This window comes from Folsomia candida, unplaced genomic scaffold (genome assembly GCF_002217175.1).
Source record: "Folsomia candida strain VU population unplaced genomic scaffold, ASM221717v1 Fcan01_Sc001, whole genome shotgun sequence".
Lineage (NCBI taxonomy): Eukaryota > Metazoa > Arthropoda > Collembola > Entomobryomorpha > Isotomidae > Folsomia > Folsomia candida.
In genome coordinates, this window is record NW_019091193.1 from 15,682,730 (window position 1) to 15,704,781 (window position 22,052).

General features: G+C 35.5%; 2 protein-coding genes across 4 annotated transcripts in view; one reads left to right on the forward strand and one right to left on the reverse strand.

Annotated features, from left to right (window-relative positions):
• Nucleotides 1–44: 44 nt before the first annotated feature.
• Nucleotides 45–8,214, forward strand: LOC110858992. 3 transcript variants are annotated; one of them, XM_035849860.1, is made up of 11 exons: nt 45–1,129; nt 1,219–3,812; nt 3,892–4,080; nt 4,142–4,312; nt 4,393–4,470; nt 4,565–4,693; nt 4,773–4,816; nt 4,899–5,940; nt 6,029–6,273; nt 6,665–7,094; nt 7,181–8,214. In XM_035849860.1, exons 2-8 carry the CDS (start codon nt 2,946–2,948, stop codon nt 5,083–5,085), a joined length of 1,665 nt encoding a protein of 554 aa, XP_035705753.1. In that variant the 5' UTR covers nt 45–1,129; nt 1,219–2,945; the 3' UTR covers nt 5,086–5,940; nt 6,029–6,273; nt 6,665–7,094; nt 7,181–8,214. The 3 variants fall into 3 exon arrangements, with proteins under 3 accessions (XP_035705753.1, XP_035705747.1, XP_035705742.1); XM_035849854.1 differs by having other exon boundaries at nt 4,899–5,613; nt 5,722–5,940; nt 6,029–7,094; XM_035849849.1 differs by having other exon boundaries at nt 6,029–7,094.
• A 300-nt stretch (nt 8,215–8,514) lies between these two features.
• Nucleotides 8,515–22,052, reverse strand: part of LOC110858981 (calcium-activated chloride channel regulator 1) — a 68,854-nt gene continuing 55,316 nt past the window's right edge. Inside the window, exons 5-25 of the mRNA XM_022107869.2 lie at nt 16,635–16,776; nt 15,967–16,066; nt 15,265–15,383; nt 14,624–14,831; nt 14,411–14,433; nt 14,171–14,272; nt 13,961–14,063; nt 13,114–13,422; nt 12,977–13,000; nt 12,718–12,862; nt 12,294–12,340; nt 11,441–11,659; nt 11,314–11,346; nt 11,106–11,190; nt 10,709–10,743; nt 10,505–10,622; nt 10,269–10,418; nt 10,035–10,133; nt 9,920–9,941; nt 9,545–9,817; nt 8,515–9,443 (exon numbers count right to left, since the gene is read on the reverse strand). Coding sequence (XP_021963561.1) covers nt 8,528–9,443; nt 9,545–9,817; nt 9,920–9,941; nt 10,035–10,133; nt 10,269–10,418; nt 10,505–10,622; nt 10,709–10,743; nt 11,106–11,190; nt 11,314–11,346; nt 11,441–11,659; nt 12,294–12,340; nt 12,718–12,862; nt 12,977–13,000; nt 13,114–13,422; nt 13,961–14,063; nt 14,171–14,272; nt 14,411–14,433; nt 14,624–14,831; nt 15,265–15,383; nt 15,967–16,066; nt 16,635–16,776 — 3,272 coding nt within the window. The 3' untranslated portion in view covers nt 8,515–8,527. The remainder of the gene's footprint in view (nt 9,444–9,544; nt 9,818–9,919; nt 9,942–10,034; nt 10,134–10,268; nt 10,419–10,504; nt 10,623–10,708; nt 10,744–11,105; nt 11,191–11,313; nt 11,347–11,440; nt 11,660–12,293; nt 12,341–12,717; nt 12,863–12,976; nt 13,001–13,113; nt 13,423–13,960; nt 14,064–14,170; nt 14,273–14,410; nt 14,434–14,623; nt 14,832–15,264; nt 15,384–15,966; nt 16,067–16,634; nt 16,777–22,052) is intronic.

Genomic DNA, 22,052 nt, shown 5'->3' on the forward strand with positions numbered 1-22,052 from the left:
TATGGTACTTACACACTTGTATATGCGTTGGATTTACCAACGTCGACCGTCCTTTCTCCTCTGACTGAGAGTACAACAGCAAGCAAAACAATCCTTCAGGTGAAATATGCGTCAAACCACCTACAAATGTGAGATTTCCTTTCACCGTGCAATACAGTGTATGAGCTCGTAATTGCCAGGCAGGCAGACCTGCAATTCATCACGCAGCTTTCTTTCGAGTTAAATCACTCTGTCGGCACTTATCGACTTGCCTCACTTACAAAAGGTGGTATTATTGGCTCAATACAGGGTGCCCTACATTTCACTCTCACCACCACCAACTGCGAAATAAATACTTAATGTTTTCATGTTCTTCCATCAGTTTGTTGGTGACGACAGAAGGTAAACCGAATCGTTGTGCGACGCCAGGTATGAGTCGAGGAGGCTTTTCTTTGAGACTGCAAAGTGTGAATTTTTAAAACCACTCGTCGAGTTCAATAGTTTGGCTCCAAATTGTGAATTTCATTCCAATGTAGTAATTGATTATACGTTTGCTATAATGGGCAAATTTAGGCGATTGGACAAGGAAAAATTTAAGGACAGTAAAAATACTGATCGCTGGCGTTACTGGCCTAAAAATTCATCACAAGCTCAGAAGAAAAGTTCACCAGACTTTCACTTTCACCTAGTTCTGGCCATCGTGCTGTTTGTATACTTGTGGATACTGTTGATCACGTACTACGCGGACAAAGGTGCGAGTAGCAGAGAGCGATTGTCATCACAAAGCAGTAGCAATCATAAAGGGATTATCGTAAGCCTTAAAAATCAGCCTCAAGACTTTGAAGCAAAAGGATTCGAGTGCTTTTCGAAATATCCGTTGTTGCGTTACCCAAAATTGCAAGGTTCTCCAATTCGACTCTTACGATCGTCATCTCGAGGAGAAATTTCTCTTACGGACATATCTAAAAAATATTTAAATAGAATGACCCAGGTTTCCGTGCTAATGAAATATTTTATCGCAGCCCCAATTTCGTCAAAGTTGAGTGTTGTAGGAAGGAATTTACTGTCCAACGAAATGGTCACGATGGATTTATCACAATATGGGGATGCTTACTGTACAAGAGTACTCTTTTTTGGGGCGGTTGACGAGGTAGAAATAGATGATTAAATTTTCATCCTTACGCCAGAGTCTACAGAACAAAATGTTAATAATTCTTATTTATTTAATGTGTACGACAGATTCATGTTGAGGCATCAGTGACATCAAACAACGGATTCATTATTGTTGACGAGTTGTTAGTTGGACTCGGATATTTTGTTTTCGATGGACTTGACGTAGAAACGTGCTCCTAGCAGATATTGGACAATTTATTTTATCACATTCGCGATTCACGATATGCATCTTTCAAGTTCGATGTGTTCTACCTCTTTATACGGTCACGGGGTAATAAACTAAATAAATTGGTAATGTAGAGTTCGAAATCTATGTAATCTATATATTTATACAAAATTACCAACCCATGATTTTATTACACACAATTTGTCGCAAATTTTTGGATAAATGAGTTGCGATGCCAAATAATGCTCGATTTATGTTTTCCCCTTGTCACTAGATAACATGGTTGCACGATTGCTTGACATTTAGTATCTAGGTAACTCTTGGCTCTTTTAACGGTTGCGACAAATGGTGGAGTTACAAATAAAATAATTATTTTTTTAATCGTTGGTACACGTCCCCTGGGCCTGTGTACCAACGACTTTGACCTTTAATAACTTTTGAAAGGGCAGACATAGAGACTTGATTCTTAAAGATGAAATCATCGTAATTTTTAGCTTGATTTTTTAAGCAAAAAATCTCGAGGCTACTATTTCGAGAATTAAATTTGAAATCTGCAGCGTGCAGCCTTTATTTAGCCCGAGTCAGGGTCAGTGTCAGCTTCTAAATTTTAGTCAGACGACCTGCACCAACTACTATTCGTAATCGGCAAAAATGTTCCCATAATCCAGCATGCAAAATTTCAGCTCATTGACCAATTTTAAAACCAATACGGGTCTCAGTCTTCTGAGACTCAGACTTCTGAGACTTTTCTGGGCTGGGCCCACAAAAATATTCATTTTCATATTCTTTAGTCTGATGTGCCCTTACCTATGATACAGAATTTCATTTTTATTCTACCAATATAAAAAGCAATGTGGGTCACCTTGTTAAATCTCTGTGGAAAAAATCTTAATATTTACTTCATATTTTTCAATCTGGTCTACCCCCGCAGGGTCATGCCAAATTTCAGTCTTCTACGAGTGTCTGGAGCGAATTTCATCTTTTTAATACAATTTTTAAAAATCGATATGGGTCACCCCTTAAAGGTCCCTCCACATAAAAATGTTTTAATTCATATTTTTTCATCAGGGACCATTAGCAATCTCTGCACTAATTTCAGCTCGATTGGATAATTTTCAACAATCGGTATGGTATCGGGTCCCTCCAGTCGAAAATTTTCCCAATTTAAATTCATATTCTTCAATTAGACACCATTAGCAATCTCAATGCCAATTTTCAGATTTTGAAATACTCCACCCACCCAGATGACCACCACCGGTCAACCACTTAATCGATTTCGCCCATCTTCAAATTTAACTCCTCATTTGCCACATACTACACATACCAAATTTAAAGTCGCTAGGACGAGTTTAACGAAAGTTATCGTAAAATGATCGAACGGACAGACGGACGGACATGACGGTTCCATAAGCACTTTGACTGAAAATTACATTTCCAACTGTAACCAATGACATTTTCAACAATTTTTAGTTTTCTAAAAATGAAAATTTATTTTGTAACTCGGCCATTTGTCGTAACCTTATAGATTGATAAAGTGTCAAATAATCTTGACATGGTTGGGTTAGGACTATCGTTAAGATTCCAATCATATCATTAGTGAATTAGCAACTTGGCATGATTACATGTAATGTATTGCCCATTTGTTTTTCAATCTATTAATTTAAATAACAAAACAATAAGGATTATCATGAAGCCTTACAAAAGCCAAAATTATGGGAGGGAACTTCAGTTCATTTTAACAAAAAGTATAGCATCTAAACGAAGGAATAAAGTAAGCATCCTAATTTCAGCACAAAGTATGAGAAATACATGCATTATTCTATTTGCTTCAATTCAAAAGTTCTCAGAATTTTCTCCTCACGGTCAAACAAATGAGCAGAATAAATTCGAGGCACAGAAATCAGCACTGGAAGTACTCACACGGCCTCAAGTAGAGTTCGCTGCACGAAAGTTTTCGAAGCATTTATTTCGTGACCCCAACGTCATATCTTCAAACCATCTCGAGCTGAACTCCAAGAAGTACAAGCAGAAACTTCCAAAATACAATACGGATTCACATGTCGTCCACATGTCGGACAAGAGACCATATGCACCCATACCTCTTGACAACAAAGAAAACATGCACACAGCATTCTGTGAATCATCAATCTTGAAATTTCCACAACAAGAAAACTTGCACGTGGAAAAACGAGTAGGAAATGCATTTGAGCCATATTTGGATCAAAAACCACTATTTCAGTTAAAATCAGTATTAAAATCGGGTGCAAGGGCTGAACATGACAATAATAACAGAACGACCAATGACAGGGACGCTATGTCGATGGAAGATATTCTTGCGGTGGACAGAAATTTGTGTGAACGACAAGGTTTGAACTATCTTCCACGACGGGATGCATTTGACATTGGGCTGAATGAAATCAGAGAATCATTGAATGATTCGCGAAATTTGGATGTTTGTGTGACATGCTTAAAGAGCATTCTGAGGCTCCTTGTGGTACAATTTTTTACACCAAATTAATTTGATATACATTGTTCATCAGAGTAAATGAAATTATGAAAAATATTGTCGACAGGTTTCAGGAATGATTTTAGTAGTTTTTATTTTGGTACTGGCCATAAACGCTGCAGTATTTGACTTTCTGAGAGAACATTTCTTCCAGAATGCACTGAAGTTTATTTTCTTTCTTGGGGCGATCATGCACTCCTCCGTGGTTGGAATCTACGGATTAGTCGCTCTATCAAAATTGAATCATGTCCGACCCGTAAGTCGATTCTTTGATGGGACAAAGCAATTCCCATTCATTATTTGTCGTATCATTTCAGTACTTTTTGAGGATTCCATTTACTCTTATTTTTCCTGTTGGATTTCTCGCATCGTCTCTTCAACACTTGATGAACGTTTCAAAATTAATGGAACACTATCTGACTCACAAAATGCAAAGTTATCATACGTACAAGGACTCGAGGCGTGTCCTGGATAAATTACATAATTTTGTAAATATGTAGAACCAGTATTATCCGAATTATATTAAAGTTTAGTTATGTAGTAGACAATCTTTTTGCTAAAATTATAGTTAGCCTGTTGTGGAATACACTCAAGTCAAGAATGGATTACATATTCAGGAGTATACCCAAGGTCTTGTTGTGCAGATGTAAGTACACACATACTATCTAAATGTACATACTCATTTTCTATGTTAAAAACTTAGACAGTAATTACAGACAATTTTGCATTTACAACTTTAGAGTGATTGTCTAAATTCTGAAGCAAGCAACACATTATTCTCCGATGGTTGCCTAACTAAGGCCACACATTTCAATCTCGTCCTAGCTGGAATTATGGCAATCGTTGCATTTGTTCAATTAATCCTCTTAGTAAGGCGTATCAAAGGGATGTTGCAAATTATCCAGGATTATGCAATAACATTCTATAAGTTTGCGCAAATTATTACAGATTACCTCTGTTTGTTTTATGCTGAAACTGTTCAACATAATCAAGTGGGTAGAAAATCTAAAATATTTAGGCATGTGTAAACGAAATATGTTACTAATATTGAAAATATGAACTGTCTTATGAAAGGCTGCAAATTGAAGACCGAAGATCCAGCTGGAAAATAATTTTTGGCAAATTCTTCTCAATATGCGAATCTGCTGAATACGATCGGCAACAAGAATTGGCAGAGCTTGGCCAGCTTAAATTCCAAGATTTCATTAAGACAAATGTTCATTATTCAAGACCAGTGACACCAGCAATATTGAAGTCATGATGTAGTAGACAATTGATATTATAAATCAGATGAATTACATTTTTATTTTGAAAATAAGAAAAATTGACTAAAAATACTTTGATTTACGTGTCACTCAGACATGTTTATCGTGAATCCATGTATTTATTTTACGATTGTTATGAAATCGTTGCATTAATGCATCCGCTGAATTGGAACTAGCTACATAATTGTAAGAGCCTGCAAATAAATGTATTTGAAATTAGTGAAAAAAAATTGAGTACACAACTTCATACAATTAATTATTCATTTCCCTTCAATTGTGTGAGCAAGCGTATAAGTGTGTATACTTCAGTATAAATATTTAGGAAAGAAATGTCAAACAGTAATGCCGTATGTCAAAGAATTTTATGTCACATTTCACAAAAAAAAGTGGTTGGTCAACCATACATAAATCGAAGTGAAGAAAAACAACTTTCTTGCTTGTAAATATTTATTATTCGCTAAAGTCGTCGTCAGTTTTCGACACTAACGTCTAGTCGCAATCAACGTCCAACGTAGTAACCCAAAGTATACATAATACACATCGCAAAAGTTAAAAATGAGCATTTATTTTAAAAATCAAAGATTCTACTTAACTTTACTGAGTGTTTCTCTATTTTTTTCCGTGTTTTTAAGCATTGCATCTCCAAATGAAGACGATGAAGATTCGAGTGAAGAGGATGAAGAAGATGATTTCTCGTATGCAGTACTTCATTCCGCAATTCATAACTTAACCACAAGGATCAACAACATAAGTGCTAATACGACGCTTCTAAATCCAGCGACATACCTGGCATCAATTACACCTAACGTTACTCACTCGATAACCATCGAAGATGACGATTTTGACTATGGGTACATTCACACGTATTTTAACCTCAAATATAAATATTGTCTAAGCTAGAAGGATATAGATTAATGTGTTAATTTAATAAATAACAAGGAAAACCCAAGACTGGAAAACGAAGGACACAGTTGAAGGGTATGAAATTTCTTCAGACGGACTCCAATTCAAGTCCAAATTGTTACATGACAAAGGACTGATACAAGTTCGCGTTAGTGTTAACGGTGTTGCATGGACACTTAAAAAAGAAATTCATAGGAGAAACTTGAATTTGAGGATCATGACATGGGACAGTAGCAACAATAGGATACGCGTACAAGTGCCATATGGAGTAATACCTCAAGGTGGAAGCTCCATTTATGCCGACAATCTTCTGACGATCATCTTTGGCCAGCCTAATACTCTCCCAACATATTTGTTACTTAATCAATTGACCTGAACGCAACCACCCAAATTTATATTTGGGGATTAATTAATGTTAATAGAGTAGCATCAAATTAATCCCAAGCAACCCACCAAGTGCAAAACCCTTATCCTGAACGGAACCTACAATGTACTTTTGGGCCTTGACTACATATGTATGTATGTACCCTATATGATTCTATACAAATGCCAGAAGGTCATGAAAATTTGTCAAAGGTCGGACACCCCTCTGGGTTTGTCTAAATAAGGGAGATTAGGTCGGGCTATCGCCAGAAGATTGCCGTCATACTTAAATTCGCAATGCTTCTCAAGAGGTAAAAGTGGTGGAAAGACCAAAGTACGTAGATTTATTCGCCCCATTTGGCTTCTTAGAGTATAAGAAGCAAACAAAAACTACTTGACGACATTGTAGCAATAAAAAGACAGAAATGTTGAACAATAATATACAGCAGCAATTAAATGTCCTTTAAATATCTTCGAAAAAGCTATTCAGACAATAATACTGCAAACAAAAGCTGACATTCAATTAAACTATCCATTGTTCTTAGAAATACTATGACCAAAAGTATTTTTACAAGTACAGCAAGTGATTTCAAGAACTACAAACTCGTTTGAACTGATTCGAAAAGAAATATTTTTTAAAACGCTAATTTAAAAAGACAAAAATAGTATCTGCAAATGATCATCATAAAGTATTTACTGATCTTGTGTATTTGGTTGGTGCTTCTCCCCGATGCCTCAGGTATTCTTTCGACCTTTCCAATCTTTTTGGATTACCAAATTGTGCTAGAAACGGGTTTATTAAAAACAAGCCTAATCTAATTTCAGACACATTGTCAGACGACACTGGTCTCACCCATCATCGTTCCAAGAGAATTGCGAATAAACCACGCAGAAGGCATAAACCCAAGCCCAAAAATTCCAAACCAAAATCGGATCCATGGGGGAATTCAGGTTCAGGGGCAACCGCAACACCACCAAATTCTACTGAAGTCGAAGATGATTTCGCAGATTATCCAGAAGGATATTTTCTGAAACCTGGGATGACAGAAGCCCCTGAAAATTACGAGTATTCTGAGTCAAAGTTCAATAAACCCCATCTCACCAATGCAGAATGGAAAGATCAGTTCACCTCTCGCAAAAGAACATACGAAATTGAAAAATCTAAATTAGATAGCATTGTTCCAGTAAAACCACCTGAAGCAGTAAAAGGCATCCTTGGCGATGATTTGCTTCGGTGAAAATAAAATTTTGCATAATCTCAACTGAATTAATTTGGCCAATGAGTAACAGGTCATGATTTACATAAATATGAACATCATTCAATTGTATCTCGGTCGTGAGTTTGAAAATTTGTAATCTGAGCATGCTTAAATAAATTTTCAACTATACACAAAGATTTGTTAACATGTTTTTATTCCAAAATTATAAAACTGACACAATGTCTAATTGATTAAAATGAAGTTTTTATTAAAGTACAAAAATGTTATTCTAATTTCTATCTATTACTAAAATGAGCTCATAATTAAAAATATCGTTCTAAAATTACGAAACGTCCAACTAAATAATACATACGAACATATTGAGTTATAAATTATGTATGTGTAGAAACAGGTAAATGAAGAAGAACACAACATGCGGCAATGCAGTACTTAATAAAATCAGAAAAATGGATTAATTATACACTGAAAAGAAGGTGAACATACAAATGCATATTTAGTATACATATAATAATGATCACATTGTCATTGTCATCATCAGCAATAAAATAAATAAATGGTTCTCAAAATAACTATGTAAAAAAGTAAAGATACAAATAAAGAGTCGTTTAACAGATAAAATTGAACCTTTGTCTAAAAAAATAAACTGGAAAAACAATACAAAATGCATAGTGCTTGATAACAATGTGGAGGAGATTTGTAGCATGGTACAAAATTGGCGTTAATATTTGGCGCAGTGTACAACTGTATATACAAAGTTATTTACAGATTCACAGACTTGATAACATTTATATAATTAGATAAACAATATGTTGTACACAAGTGTATATACTTAATTATGTATACCAAAATTGATTGCATGACTGATTTGATTAATTATTAAAGTCGACGGTACAAAAATAATATTAATTAATGATGATTTTCGAAAAAAATGTATTAAAATTTTCAAAATCTATTATACGAAGGAAATATGTCTCGTTCTTTTCTTATTGCTACTGGGTATTGACATTACCGAACCTCCGTACGTACTTCCGTTCATAATGGACGGACTGTCGTACTCACTACTTGGCATGGGCACAATTTTGTGAAATCCATCCAGGTTTCTCCTTTGGGACTTGAAACCTCCTTCGTCATCATCTGATGGATGGAGAAATTCGCCCACTCTCGTCGGCAGCGGGTCTCTGCTGAGATTGTTATGACTTTGATTGTGAAGGTTATGCTCACCTTCGAAGCTGAGATTCATGTTCATGTTGCTCAATCCCCTTTGAGGGGGAGGTACGTGGGTCGGCGTGTAGAACAAAGCCGGCGTGTGGTGACCATCGGTTGACACGTGAACCGTTTCATTGCTTCCCCCCTCGGAAGGCTTGGAGGAGTCGACGGAACTGGAGTCGTGGGTGTGCATATGCTGAGCTGAACCAGATCCGGCGTAAACCATGTCTCGATAAATGGATCCATTTTGAATTGGGGCACACAAGGCTGAGGCAGGAATGTAGCTCTTGGTTTCCGTGATATAGGGAGATGACAGCCCGTTTATTTTTTGTGGAGCCACTGTAATATGCTTAGGTTCTGTAGAATTGCTGTCATTTTCCCAACAACAACTAATGGGATCTTTGGGGGGTTGGGGCCCGGATTGATTTTTGGCATGTCCTTGATTGTAAATATTATGATAAGCTGGAGGTGCTTCGCCCGACTTGCTCTTTCTTCTCTTAAGACAGACGAGACCAATGATAAAAATGGATATGAGGATGAGGAACGCAGCTCCGCCGGCGAGGATAAAATAGAGTTCAATTTCACTCAGGCCTCTGAACCAGTTGGCCCCAGCATTGAACATGTTGTCATCCTTATTAGCAGACCTTGAAGATGTCAAGTTTCTGCAAAATTGGCAAATTTAAATAATTAGTACTTGACCACAATGACAGCTACATACACATGCATCTTATATTAAAGATTTTTTGATGTGAATCTAACTTACCCAACACGTGCATCGTCTTCCCAAGCTTCAGACAATTTTGTAGTGGACATGGGAGTTTCTTTAATCAGAACGGCTACCAAATTGGACACTTTTCCTCTGTTCTGGTTGTCGACAGCTACGATTCCGTAGTAAAAGTATTCGTTGGCCCAGGGGACAGAAACAGTGCAACTTTGACGAATCCCATGGAGTTCAGGTGTTGGTGTGAGTGAGCTGTGTACTTGAATACCCTGAGTTCTAAAATTCTCGTTGGTCAAAGCATCACGAGAAGTGTAGCTGAAAATATAAAAAATATTATAAGTTATTTAGGTTTCTCATCTGTCTTATGTGTATCTAGCTTGATTAGCTACTAAAGTAAATCTATGTATGTTAGCTTACCAGCGAATCTCGTATCGGAATGCTACAATTAAAAAAATACATTTTGTTGATTAGAATTAGAAAAAGTGAGCTTTGTCAAGTATACAGATATGCATCGTATTATTATTTAACGCACCTTTTCCTTTATCATAATCACCTCCTGGCGATGTCCAGCTAAGCTTAACTTCGGATGTTGAGTCAATTTGCTTTTCGACACGGAGATCAGTGATTCGCCCTGAAAGTAAACATATGTAATTATATAATAAATATTTCCTATGAATATCATCGCAAACAGCATCATTGTAGTATAGAGATTATTGGGGTTAGTAGAATGACTATCGCTCGTAATGATGAACTCAATGGTTCTTACCTGGTGGATATGGGTCCAGTGGAACGCCTTGTGCGTCCATGGGGACTCCTTGGCTCACAAAGAAAGATGATCCAGCAATTGTTCTTGAAAATGAACCAGTGGGAATAGTCGCAATATGAGGGACACTGCTCCCACAACACGTTGGTTTATCTATGAAAAGATAAATAAAGCATTAATTAGACAAATCTAAAGATAGACGTATTTATGCAACTAAATGAATATTGGGTCTTCCTTACCATAATTCCCACGTGAGATATTCGTATGGACGGGAACAACAGCTTGACCGTTATTATCTGAAATCTGGATACTAACACTAAAAAATCCAGGAATTGGTCCCAATTGAGTGAAATAAGCCTGCAACACAAAATAAGTTAATCTGGATTAGTGGATAATACAAAATATATGCACCTATACATATACCGAATCTTTCAATCTCTTACCGAATAAATTCCATCGCCCCATGTCAAGTCTGGATCTGCAAGGTGTACATAAAAACCATAATGTAATGTTCAAAGAATCTTTCACTAAGGAAGCAAGATTAGCAAGCATCTATTCACTAAAAGACCTCACTTCACGCACCCATACACCCTTGCATACGGACATATATGGGACGCAGCGAGTAGAAAATCAAATTAAGAAATTTGGGAATTAGAGGAGAAGAATAAATTACTTTTTTTACTAGAGAACATAAAATGGTTGGTAATCTTTCCAACAAAAGGAGCTGGGATATTAAAGTATTAGTGCGCCGTTGTTGAACTCGGCTTCGTTCATTGTTCGGCTTTTGGATATGAGGAAAGAGGGTTCAGCCAGATTTATTAGTGCGACTTTCTTTCTTACCAGAACTTCCTGTGTCCAACAGTCGAACACTAATAGTATTAGGACCATGTTGTTGCGTTGTCCCTGGCAGGGTTATTATGGCAGTCTAGATTTTCAAAAAGTTGTGTTAATTTTACACGGTTTTTAAATTTTGTCCATAATCCAACATGCAAATTTTCAGCTTTTTTCGACCAATTATAAAAACCAGTATGGGTCAATATTAACTTACCACATTGGCATTCAACACGGGTAGCTCTCCTTGCTAAAATTTTTTCAGGTTTAAGAAAAGATGGTGGTATTAGCAAAATAATAATTCATAATTCTCCATTTTTCATAGCAATTACTGACTAGCTAACCTGCACTTGTGTATAGAGAAGGACCACCTCGGCAGAAGTTGAAGCTGAGCTGACAGCAACGTTGGTGTCGACAGCTTGTTGCATTTCCTGTTTTATGACTTTATTCCAGAATTTGACAGAGATAGACTCCGTCTTACGCGACTCAGTTATGACATCCACGCTTATCTGTCTGGGGAATTGGTTTTGGTAAAACTTTACGACGTATGTCCAGATTCCAGCCTGTTCAAATTTTCAAATGTTCAATTAAACTAGCGTGAATAACTAAGGAGTAGGAAGATACTCGTATATATTGGTATGTAGACAGACAACAGGGAATTAAGGTATTATCTACATCATAGAACCTGACATAACAATTTCTGCTGTGGTATGCACAAACTATAATGAAGGAATAAAAGTATGACCAAGAGCGACAGTTAATGATGAATCCAACAACCCAAGCCAACCGTAAAACTGAAAAAGTAATTGTTTGGAGGGCCCATCACAAATTAACAGTACAATAACATGCCCACGAATGTACGACCGAACAACAATGCAACATTAAGAATCAGTGTACAACTTGACCACCATGCGAAGGTACACGAGACCAACTGTTTATGATGACTTGCCAACTACTTTGCTAAAAATAGAACCTACATGATAATTGGTACATTAAACATGACGGAAAAATAATAATTATTGCCTGCTGCCAACAAGCAACAAAAAATCGTTACCGGTTCGGTTGGTTGAAGGATAAGAAATGTATTTTTTAAAATACAATAACAAGAAAATTATGAGACAGAGAAAAGCAATATGAAATTTAGGCGTCACATACATAAATATATTACAAATAAATATAATCAATACATATTCGTACCTCTGTCAAACCTGGAATTCGAAGGTAGACTAGTCCTTCAGCATGACCTGTAATTATAGAAAATTTTATAATCATTGAAATTTTGTTTTCAGTCGTTGAATTTCAATGGAATATGTAGATTATGTTTAATTACAATATAGCTGTAAAGCAAATCATAAGTTTTACTCAATTAAGATTATAATTGTAAAACACTATTTTGAAACTGTAACTCTATTTTGGGTGAAAGTTGAAATTGTGAAATTATTAGTACTTATGAAGTTGATTATATTTGGATAAAATATAAACTAGATTTTATCTGAGGTATTTATGAGACGAAACCAATATGTAAATCTAAACTTTTTATAAATTGGATTGTGTCGACCTTTTTCCATTTTTTAAATTTTTGATTTGTTTTAATGTGTTTAATTAAAAATTGAGTATTTACCAGGGAAGTCAAATTCCCTGCCTGTGGGGCTGATCAATTGCAATCCATCAACATCGCCATTTTCTTCCGTGGTCACCATCACCCAAGTGTTGCGTCCCAGGCTGTCTTCAATCGTGAACTTTCCTCGGGCTTGCCAATCGTCATCCTTTACAGGCAGGTAATGTTATTAGTGAAATTATTTATTATCGCGTAGAATGTATTTATGCTGTTTACGACAATTGTGTTAGGCATAATTGATAAAATCTGGATTTTTACTTACAGGCCAATGAACAGCACCGTAGACCTGCAATAATTCAGTTTCATTATTAATCATAATATGTATGCATTCGATTTGAGAGGAATGTGATAATTAAATTAAATATTTTCTTTAAAAGTCTTTAAGTCTGAAATTATCACCTTATTCAACGGTGTACCAACATTTTCGTTGAGAATTCCTAAAAAGATGTTGGATAGGATTTCTCTCTGCTCTACATCGTTGTTGCTGTCCGGAACTTTATAGAAGCCACCATACTGAGACAATTTGATCAGCTCTTGACCTCCCAAGGATTCGTTCATGTTTGCGTAAGTTATGACAATAACGTGCAGAGGTGTGTTGTCGACGAGTTTCTTAATTTTTTCCCATTCACGGTGGAAAATTTTTGATGATGATCCGCTTACCAGCACCAATGTTGTGGGGCCCGTGCTCTCCACAGACGCTTTGATCAACTGCAATTTATTAAACAATGGATTCATCAACCATTATTTCTCTTTGTTTAATTACGTCGGCAGTTATGAATCTTTCCCTCAATTTGTTCGTAGCATTATCTCAATTTTGACTATCTTTAGACCTCATGTGAAAACAAACAAACCCATGAAACTCAAAAAATAAAATGAGAAAGATTGTTTTCATGCTGTAAGTAATCTAGAAAAAGTTTACCTGTATAGATCACGTAATAATGAAGTACAAATATTTTGACAGAGGCCGAAAATCATTTACTCTAGCGAAGTATCATTTAAATTTGATTTTATAAATGCCCAAATAGAAAAACTACTGGTCATTTTTTATCTCTACTTGTTTGCTCATACTGTGTATTCGTCAGGCAACTAGGCATGTATGTACTCGTCAATGTTATCTTGGAATTTTTACATTTACATTATTGTATTGTGCTGCTGTTTGTGTAGATTATTTGTAGTTCTGAGTAGGACTTGAGGACTTAATTTGCATATATATTATTGCATATTTTTATATTAATAGGGTACCCACCTTTCGGGCAGCACTTATTGCACACGAAATACACGACTCTTCTGATTCAGTGTTAAGTGGTCTAAATGGAATCCTTCCGTATAATGCATCCCGATTGTGGGTACTGAAAAACGAATATTGATTCATAATAAACGTATCCATTTTTTTTAGTATAATTTTTCAATGTGTTTCACTACAAATCTCCCATAATCGTAATGCAGAAATCTTTACCTTGCAACTGTCAGTGGCACGCTGATGGTAGAGTTGTTCGAATAAGAAATGACTCCTAGTTCGACCCCCGACGGTAAATGATGAAACATTCCATACAAAGACCTTTTTAAGTAGGACAAACCAAATGTAAATTTTAAAATAGATAGTCAAGTTTTTTTATTATACTTAATTAAGTAGCTTCATGTATATATTTATGTGCGAAATTGTATTCGCACATAAATAGTTGTATTCGCTTCTTACCTTCTCAAATTGTTCCATCGGTTCTGCAATGTAAAAATTAGCAAATTCACAATCAGACACCATTTTCATGAGTTATGTTTTTACATGCATGAGTAATGATAAACAATGGGATTTATTGTAGCCTGTGGGAGAGGAGGACTTTCGGGGAGTGACTTTAATTTATGCCCAAGTTCATTGCTATCCGTATCATAAATTCCAGAACGTTGCACTTACCGTTCTGTTCATTTCTGGACTTCGATCCAACAAAAAGATCATTCGGTGTGATTTGGCAGTTACATAGGAAAATATTGGAGCAGGAGCTGCTATGGTCATCGGGGTGGAACTGGCCATTGTGGAAGTCTCATAATGATTATGCCCCTTATCAAGGGGTGCCGATGACGATCCTCCGTTCTGATTCTGCTGCTGTTGCTTCAGAGTATTCCTAATATAGGGTAAGGTTTAATTTAAGACAATTTATGGTCACAATAAATTATCTCCTTTGCCAATGTAACAGTGGTGGATTTCAATAGATAAATAAATTCTAGAAAAGTATTCAACTCTATGAGCAAGTTTTTTATGTAGTTACATTCATGAAAAAAACGTGTTAAAAGTAAAAATGAATGCTGGGCTGAGTTAAATGATCTGAAAACAGGATTGCACACGCCTTTTGAAGATTTGTTGGTAATAAAATCAATATCAATCAGACAGTCCTACTCAACCAATAAGCTTATTATTAAGCGTATGCATAAGTACGTAATTGCAAAAAAGGTATAAACTTGGTTGGAGAGCTGGAAAATATTTCAGTGTTGTTCAGTGAAAAACATTTTTTCTTTGTTGAAAGAATTTGATATGTCATAATTTCTGATGCAACTTACATTTCACTAAAGTCTTCATGCTGTGCCATCACTTCCCAAACGCTGAGTCCGTTGCATAAGAAATTGTGCTTTGTAGGCGTTGTCCGGACGTGAGTTGTAACGTCACAAAATTCGTCCACCTTTTAAAGAAACGAAAAATCAGTCTCAATGCAATAAAGCCAAAAAAGTATGAACAAAGTTATGTTCGGTACATATGTAGAGATACGTAAAAAGAAGATAAGACGACATTTGCAACATAATCTTTAGTATTGCGTGATGTGGTTTGAATGTTATAATTTCTCGCGCACCATGAATCTCCAGGATTTCAATAAATTACATCTGCATGAAGAAGGAGGATTTCTGCCCAAGGGTTTTGTACGAATAGAGAATTTATCGATAACGCGCAGCAGGCTTTGCTTTTCTCTCTCAGATGAGCCAACGGTATATTTTTTATCGTTTTGGCCTTACCATATCTGCGAATGATTATACATTCTTCTCAGGTTTCAATAAAAGTAATTTAATCCGAATTCAAAATCACAAAATGGCAGTGGAACAAGCAAAACACGATTTGCTCACCAATTCAGAAAATGTATATTAATTACTGTATCTTCGCTAACAGACCCGAAATCATTAAAAAAAGTTGCGGAAAATGCAAGAACGTGTCAAATTTAAACAGCATTTATTGTAAAACAAGAAAATAAATAAATAATGATCCCAACTTACACTATTGGAGTCCAAAGGCAATGACATTAGCGATTTTCCTTTGGGGTGCTTTAGATTCTGGTCACATTTCTCTCCTGCTTCTCCACATGCAGCGGTTGATCTAGAGTGTCATAAAATGTATAATAAAATAAATCAAGTTTGTCGGGATTTCTAAGATTCGAATGCAATTAAGTTTTAGTGCATGTATTTAACTGTGCGCATGTACACATGTGTACCCCGGAATCGGAGATCACAAATCAACCCGATACTCAGTAAAGTTGTTAATTAAATTAAAACATAAAGACAAATTAATGTATGTGGCTGCCACTTTAAGTCTACAAGTGAGGCAACGGCTTTACAGCAGAAATTGCACAATTTCAACCGTATACGTACAAATTTATGTATTATGATTTCGGTTTTAAAACTACTGCAATTGTAAAAACAAGAACTATTATTATTTTGTCGTGAGTTTTGAACTAATGGAACAAGGCTGGAAAAACGCGAATAATTTTGGAACCCTAGTGGTTTTAAGTAGATATGCATAATATTACCTATCCACTGTATTATGAGCAATTGAATTCAAATGGTGTTGATGCGAATATAGTGTCGTGTTCGCCACAAAGAAATATTATGCATTCGTTACTAACAGTTAGATTATTTACAAGGGAATTTAGTAGCTAAATTCTTACCGATTAAGACGACACTCGGTCGCTTGAACAGGTTTTCCTTTCGATCCGACAAACTCTGCAGGGTATTTTTCGTCGTGTGCAAAGCCATTTTCATCGAACACGCCATAACGCAGCTTTACCCAATCTCGAACCATTAAACGAGCTGCAAAGACACAAAAAATTACTTAATATTATGCTTACAAGTATTTCAATGATCATTGGATGTTATATAATAAAGAGGCATAAGGAAAAGAAGAAGCTGATGCATGTACATACATATGTGCACATATATCGGTAGGAAAAGCTAAAATACATAAATGTGTATCCCTAATTTTGATGTGAAACCTGCTATTTTTACAGCACAATCATATGAATTTTTTAAGTTTTCAATTTCAGATACATGCATAAGTACTCACTCACTTGTTATGAAATACTTGATGCGAGCTAATTATTTTTCTAAGGCTAAATTACAAAGTTTTTAGTTGAATATGAGTATTTTTAAGAGACAACTACAATGCATGCATTTATCTTTCTTTGATGAATTATAAGCTACACTACCGCACTCCATTCTTCTAAATTTAACGTATGTCGGAACATATCAATTATGTGGATTGCATGTTTGCAACCCATTTTTAACGTCACATTTAGAAAGGTTAAATTTTCCTCCGTTTCACTTTGTAACTTGCTCGTCAAAACAACATTTGGTGGTTCGAGTGTACGACTTTTATCATTTTTCACCAATTCAACTCCATCCATGTCCATCTCGGCTGGTAGATTAACTCTTGTGAACATTAGACATTCTCAGATATTAAATTAAGCCTGGCCACGGGAAAGAGAAATCAATTATGAGAAGGAGGAGGTGGATAGATTTAGATGCACGAGTTTTTACCAAAGTTTCACTTGACGTCTATCATCAATCCTTGGTTTCTTGGGGTTGAACGATAGATAAGAGTGATGACAAACTACAAAAAATAAGGTTCACCGTCGAAATAGCCCTCAAATCTAACACAGCTCCTTCCTTACAAGTAAGCTATTAGCTACATGTCTCCCAAGAACAGGAAATTACGATTAAATTAAAAAGACAACTTAAGACGATCCATTATGCTTCATACGAGCTATGTCATCTGGCTTTCTAAATATGAAATTAAAGCTGGAACTGGAACTAACCAAATCTAATCTAATGAGCATAACATGGAAAAATTGAAAACGAAGGAATTAATGAGTGCACTAAAAGAGAGGAATTCTGGCTTATCAATAATGTGTATGAAACGTAATGAAGAAACAAGCGGATGAATAAATCTCCTTGTGAAATAAATTCACTCGTTTTTGTTATCTCGCTGAAACCCTTGAATTCTGAAACCTGGCAGTTCCTTCAACAAAAAATAGCCAGCTCATATAAAATATGCATCATACACACGTACATTTTATTCTTATAACATTTATGTATGAACCTAAAAGTTTTTTGTCGCTATGTAAGAAAGTCCTCGTTTGATTCTGATTTCTCAAAGAAATTGCCGCAGGGATCCCTTCCCACAATTGTAACAATGAAGTATTCTCATCACACATGTAGAAATACACATGCACCTCGGTACACATATGGGTCTGAACAGATTCGGTTTCGTTTCAAAATAATAAGAGTGGAAGGATTGAAATATACGTCCACATAAATACATCCATAGCAGCACCCTTCCAAAAAAAGTAGAGACAAGTCCCAGGATGATAATGATATTCTTCAAATGGAGATTTGGAACTGGAAGCTCGCTCTCATTAGTGAGACTCGCAGTAAGCAAGAAACAACTGGAGGAGTTTTTTATTGTGTTTTATGTGACTCCTTCAAGATTTAAAGGAAAGATCCCTCAACCTGGACCAAGAACAATAAAATAAAAGAATACTACGTTAATTATACTATGGCCATGTACTGGCATTAACTGGTCTCTGCACCAGATGATTGTGGCGATAGATTCTGAGTCATTTTTAAGAAGAAACATTATTAGTTAGACCAGAAACAGAGACATAAACTGGTGTTGATGTCATTTAATAATCATTTCGTCAAGCCATACAAGTTTTATATATCTGGATACAGTATTTATTACTTGGAAAGTGAGTGGGAAGTTAAGAGACATTATGCAACTAAATACATGCAGCAGAATCAGAAGCAAGTCTTAAAGAAACATGTTTGAGAACTGAGGATGAGAGGATTCAAATGGTCAATATATTGAAGCTCTAATCTAGTAATTTTAGTATTTTCTGTAACAGTTTCCCAAGTAAGCAACTGTAAAATAATGGAAACCATAGACCATGTATTTTTTTATTACTCTGCAATTGTCAATGGGGCAGGTTTTATTTTATTTTACACTGCATACCACACTGAATGTACTTGTTCAACCAACTTGAACTGTCCACAATCATAATAAAAAATAAAAATAAAACTTAACGGTAATTGAAATACCTGGTAAATGAATAATGATGCACTTATTTTTCGACTTATTTTGGCGTGGTTTCTACATGTACTAACTGGTTGGTGGTGCAAGATATGGACAGAATCAAGTACGAAGATGATTTGATTGAATTGAAATGAATAGTGATGAAATTGATTGCTTGTTACCAACTCTCATTTGTTTATGAAACTAGTTTTATGTATTTCTTATTTATTGTTGATTTCTTCACGATGGCAAAACCGATTATCAATTTGTTGAGTTAGGTTACAATTCTCTGCCATCTCGGCTATAATTCAATGTCGGTTTCCAATAGTAAAATTCAAAAACAAGATTCATTGTCCAACTTGTTACTGTATCTCATAAATCAATAATTAGAGGGGTCTGATCCTATACCTGATTCTAAGTGTCTGCTGCCTTACTTCTTCTAGCTCGCTAGCTAAAAATCTTAAAAATTCAAACGTTTTCGTACTTGAAAAAGCATGCTATTTATGAAAACTAAAATCAATCAAATCCAATCAATGAAATAAATAGGGAACCAATTGCCGATAGCTATGCAATTTACTTGCATTTCTGCAATTTAGGTTGATCTGATTACTCACAAGAGAGATTATGCATACATACATACGATGCAGAGATTCGATGGTACTCTGTGCTGAGGAAAACCTTAACATGGGACAAAACAACACGAAATTTACGCGTATCTGATCAATTTTGCCCCCGGAAAATTTCAGTTGCCTCCTTGCCATCGTGCTACCTTCATAAATTACTTTTGGGTCTAAATTTGGGTCAGAGCTATTACTACCATAATAAATAATAATTTAGAATTAGGCTTTATTTATTTCTGGTTGAAGGTGAATCTGGGTGCACACAATTTGATCCGATTTAATTCTACACTCTTTATTGGAAGTTGTTCTAAGCAGCGATACCGCGTGTTTAATCTCCTCTCCAAGAAACATTATCCCAAAAGCTTGCACGGAATATTTCATGTCATGAGGTAGCAGGCAGGAAGCTTCCTATTTTGAACCTGCTGCTGCTGCGAGATATAATTGTCAGGCTGGATATGGGCACTGGTGGAATCAGGGTTCGGAAAAACCCAGGGTTTTAATCAAAAATTATAAAACCCATGGGTTTTAATGGGTTTTACCATGTTAATTGGGTTTTATTTGGGTTTTAATGGGTTTTAATGGGTTTTATTGGGTTTAAATGGGTTTTATAGGGTTTTATTAGTTTTAAGTAATAACTTAACAAAAATAATTAGGAATTTGTATCTATTCGGAAATTATTTTGTTTTATAACACTTAAAATCTGTGATGCTTAAGGATGGAGTCAATTATTGAATTATTCCGAATTTTCATATATTAGAATAGTAATGAAATAAACTGCTTTAGAATGAATTGAGATAACGTCTTCTAACGTATAGGAGATGTATTTAACTTTTAGAATGTAGTTTTTAAGTAAAACTCAATTAAAACCCAATAAAACCCATTAAAACCCAAATAAAACCCACTTAACATGGTAAAACCCACTGGGTTTTATTCATTTACAACCCATTAAAACCCATTAAAACCCAATAAAACCCAACCCATTAAAACCCAGGTCGGAATACCCTGGGTGGAATGAACGCCTCATTTTATAAGAAGCTTTAATTATATGGTAAATTCACAACGTATCATTTTAAGGTTTTGGATCAACCACTGCACATCAAATGATACAGAACATAAGCGCTCAGAGCGTACAGGGTAGCATTAAAAATTTATCTAAATTACTACTTGTAAAGGTGAAGGGTTACTTTGACCAACCTTTAAAATTTGGCTGGTGTTTGTCAGAATCGAAACATTTTTAATAATCAGCCAAATACATGCTTATACGATTTGGTGCTAATGTCAGGTTACCACAAAATAAGTAACTTTAAATTGTTACAAGAGGGTACGCATTCTACTAATGAGATGAGAACTGCTGCACCATGAAAATTTCAAAGTAATCTAATCACGTCCATCCCTTCAAGGATCCACCAGCAGCAGCTTCCTCGAAAAGATGGAGGAAAGAAAACATCGATCATGGAAGCAGTCAGTGTGGTGAGCACTTGAGATATCGTACAAAAACCTGTGGTTTCAATTAACCCTGCCCGAATCCGTTTGCATCTGTCGAACTACATTATCAGAGTTTCCTTAGGTTTGGTTCATGTTAAATTGGGATACGCACTAAATCAATTTGATTCTAGTATAAACTTATATTTTTAAGAAAACCACATGAACAAGAAGAATTGGCTTCATATCAGATTTGGGAGCCATGGGCAAGCAACTTTTACACCATGTATATTCATATATCCAATAATTAATATTCCTCGAGTTGGAAGCGTTTCATCATAAATTAAAGTCTAGAGCAAATAAACCATGTCCAGAACCATCACTGTGTACATGAAAAATTATAAAATTCTCCAAAGGTGGTTATTAAATGAACAGGGCTTCTTATAACTAGAACCAAAGTGTAAATACTAACAACAAATAACCATTCATTAGAACAACTCGTAAATTGTCTTACGAACTATGGAATTTTATCGCAGATTATATATGGTATACTTCATCATAAGATCGTTAGCAGACTGGCAGACATCCCAATGAGAATTTGTGGGTCTAGTTCAAATAACCTGGCTTTATTTAATCACGCAATCATTCATTAGCATAAAGAACCACGCTGTACACATGTATGCATTTAAACACAAAAATTGGATCAAAATTGGATCAGTTGTAGTTAACATAATAACCTTAATGCAGAATAAAAATAAATAAATCGTAATGCAATCTAACTTTAAAATGTATAAATCCCGTCATGTGTCATTCTCCCCAATTATAACCAGAAATTGCCAACACTATGTAGTGAATGAACTAATCCTAAGAACACAGTCATAACTAAATATTATTCACCAAACCCATACAACAATGCATTTTAATTCTATGCGTAAGACAAAGTTAGCCTAATTGAGGTTGGAAATTAAGAACTG

Excerpts from the sequence above, each read along its gene's own strand:
- LOC110858992 (XM_035849849.1), top strand. The coding sequence starts at position 2,946 with ATGTATTGCCCATTTGTTTTTCAATCTATTAATTTAAATAACAAAACA. Across the intron at positions 4,081-4,141 it reads AATTGAATCATGTCCGACCC|TACTTTTTGAGGATTCCATT; the intron begins GTAAGTCGATTC and ends GTATCATTTCAG. Across the intron at positions 4,313-4,392 it reads TGGATAAATTACATAATTTT|TTAGCCTGTTGTGGAATACA; the intron begins GTAAATATGTAG and ends CTAAAATTATAG.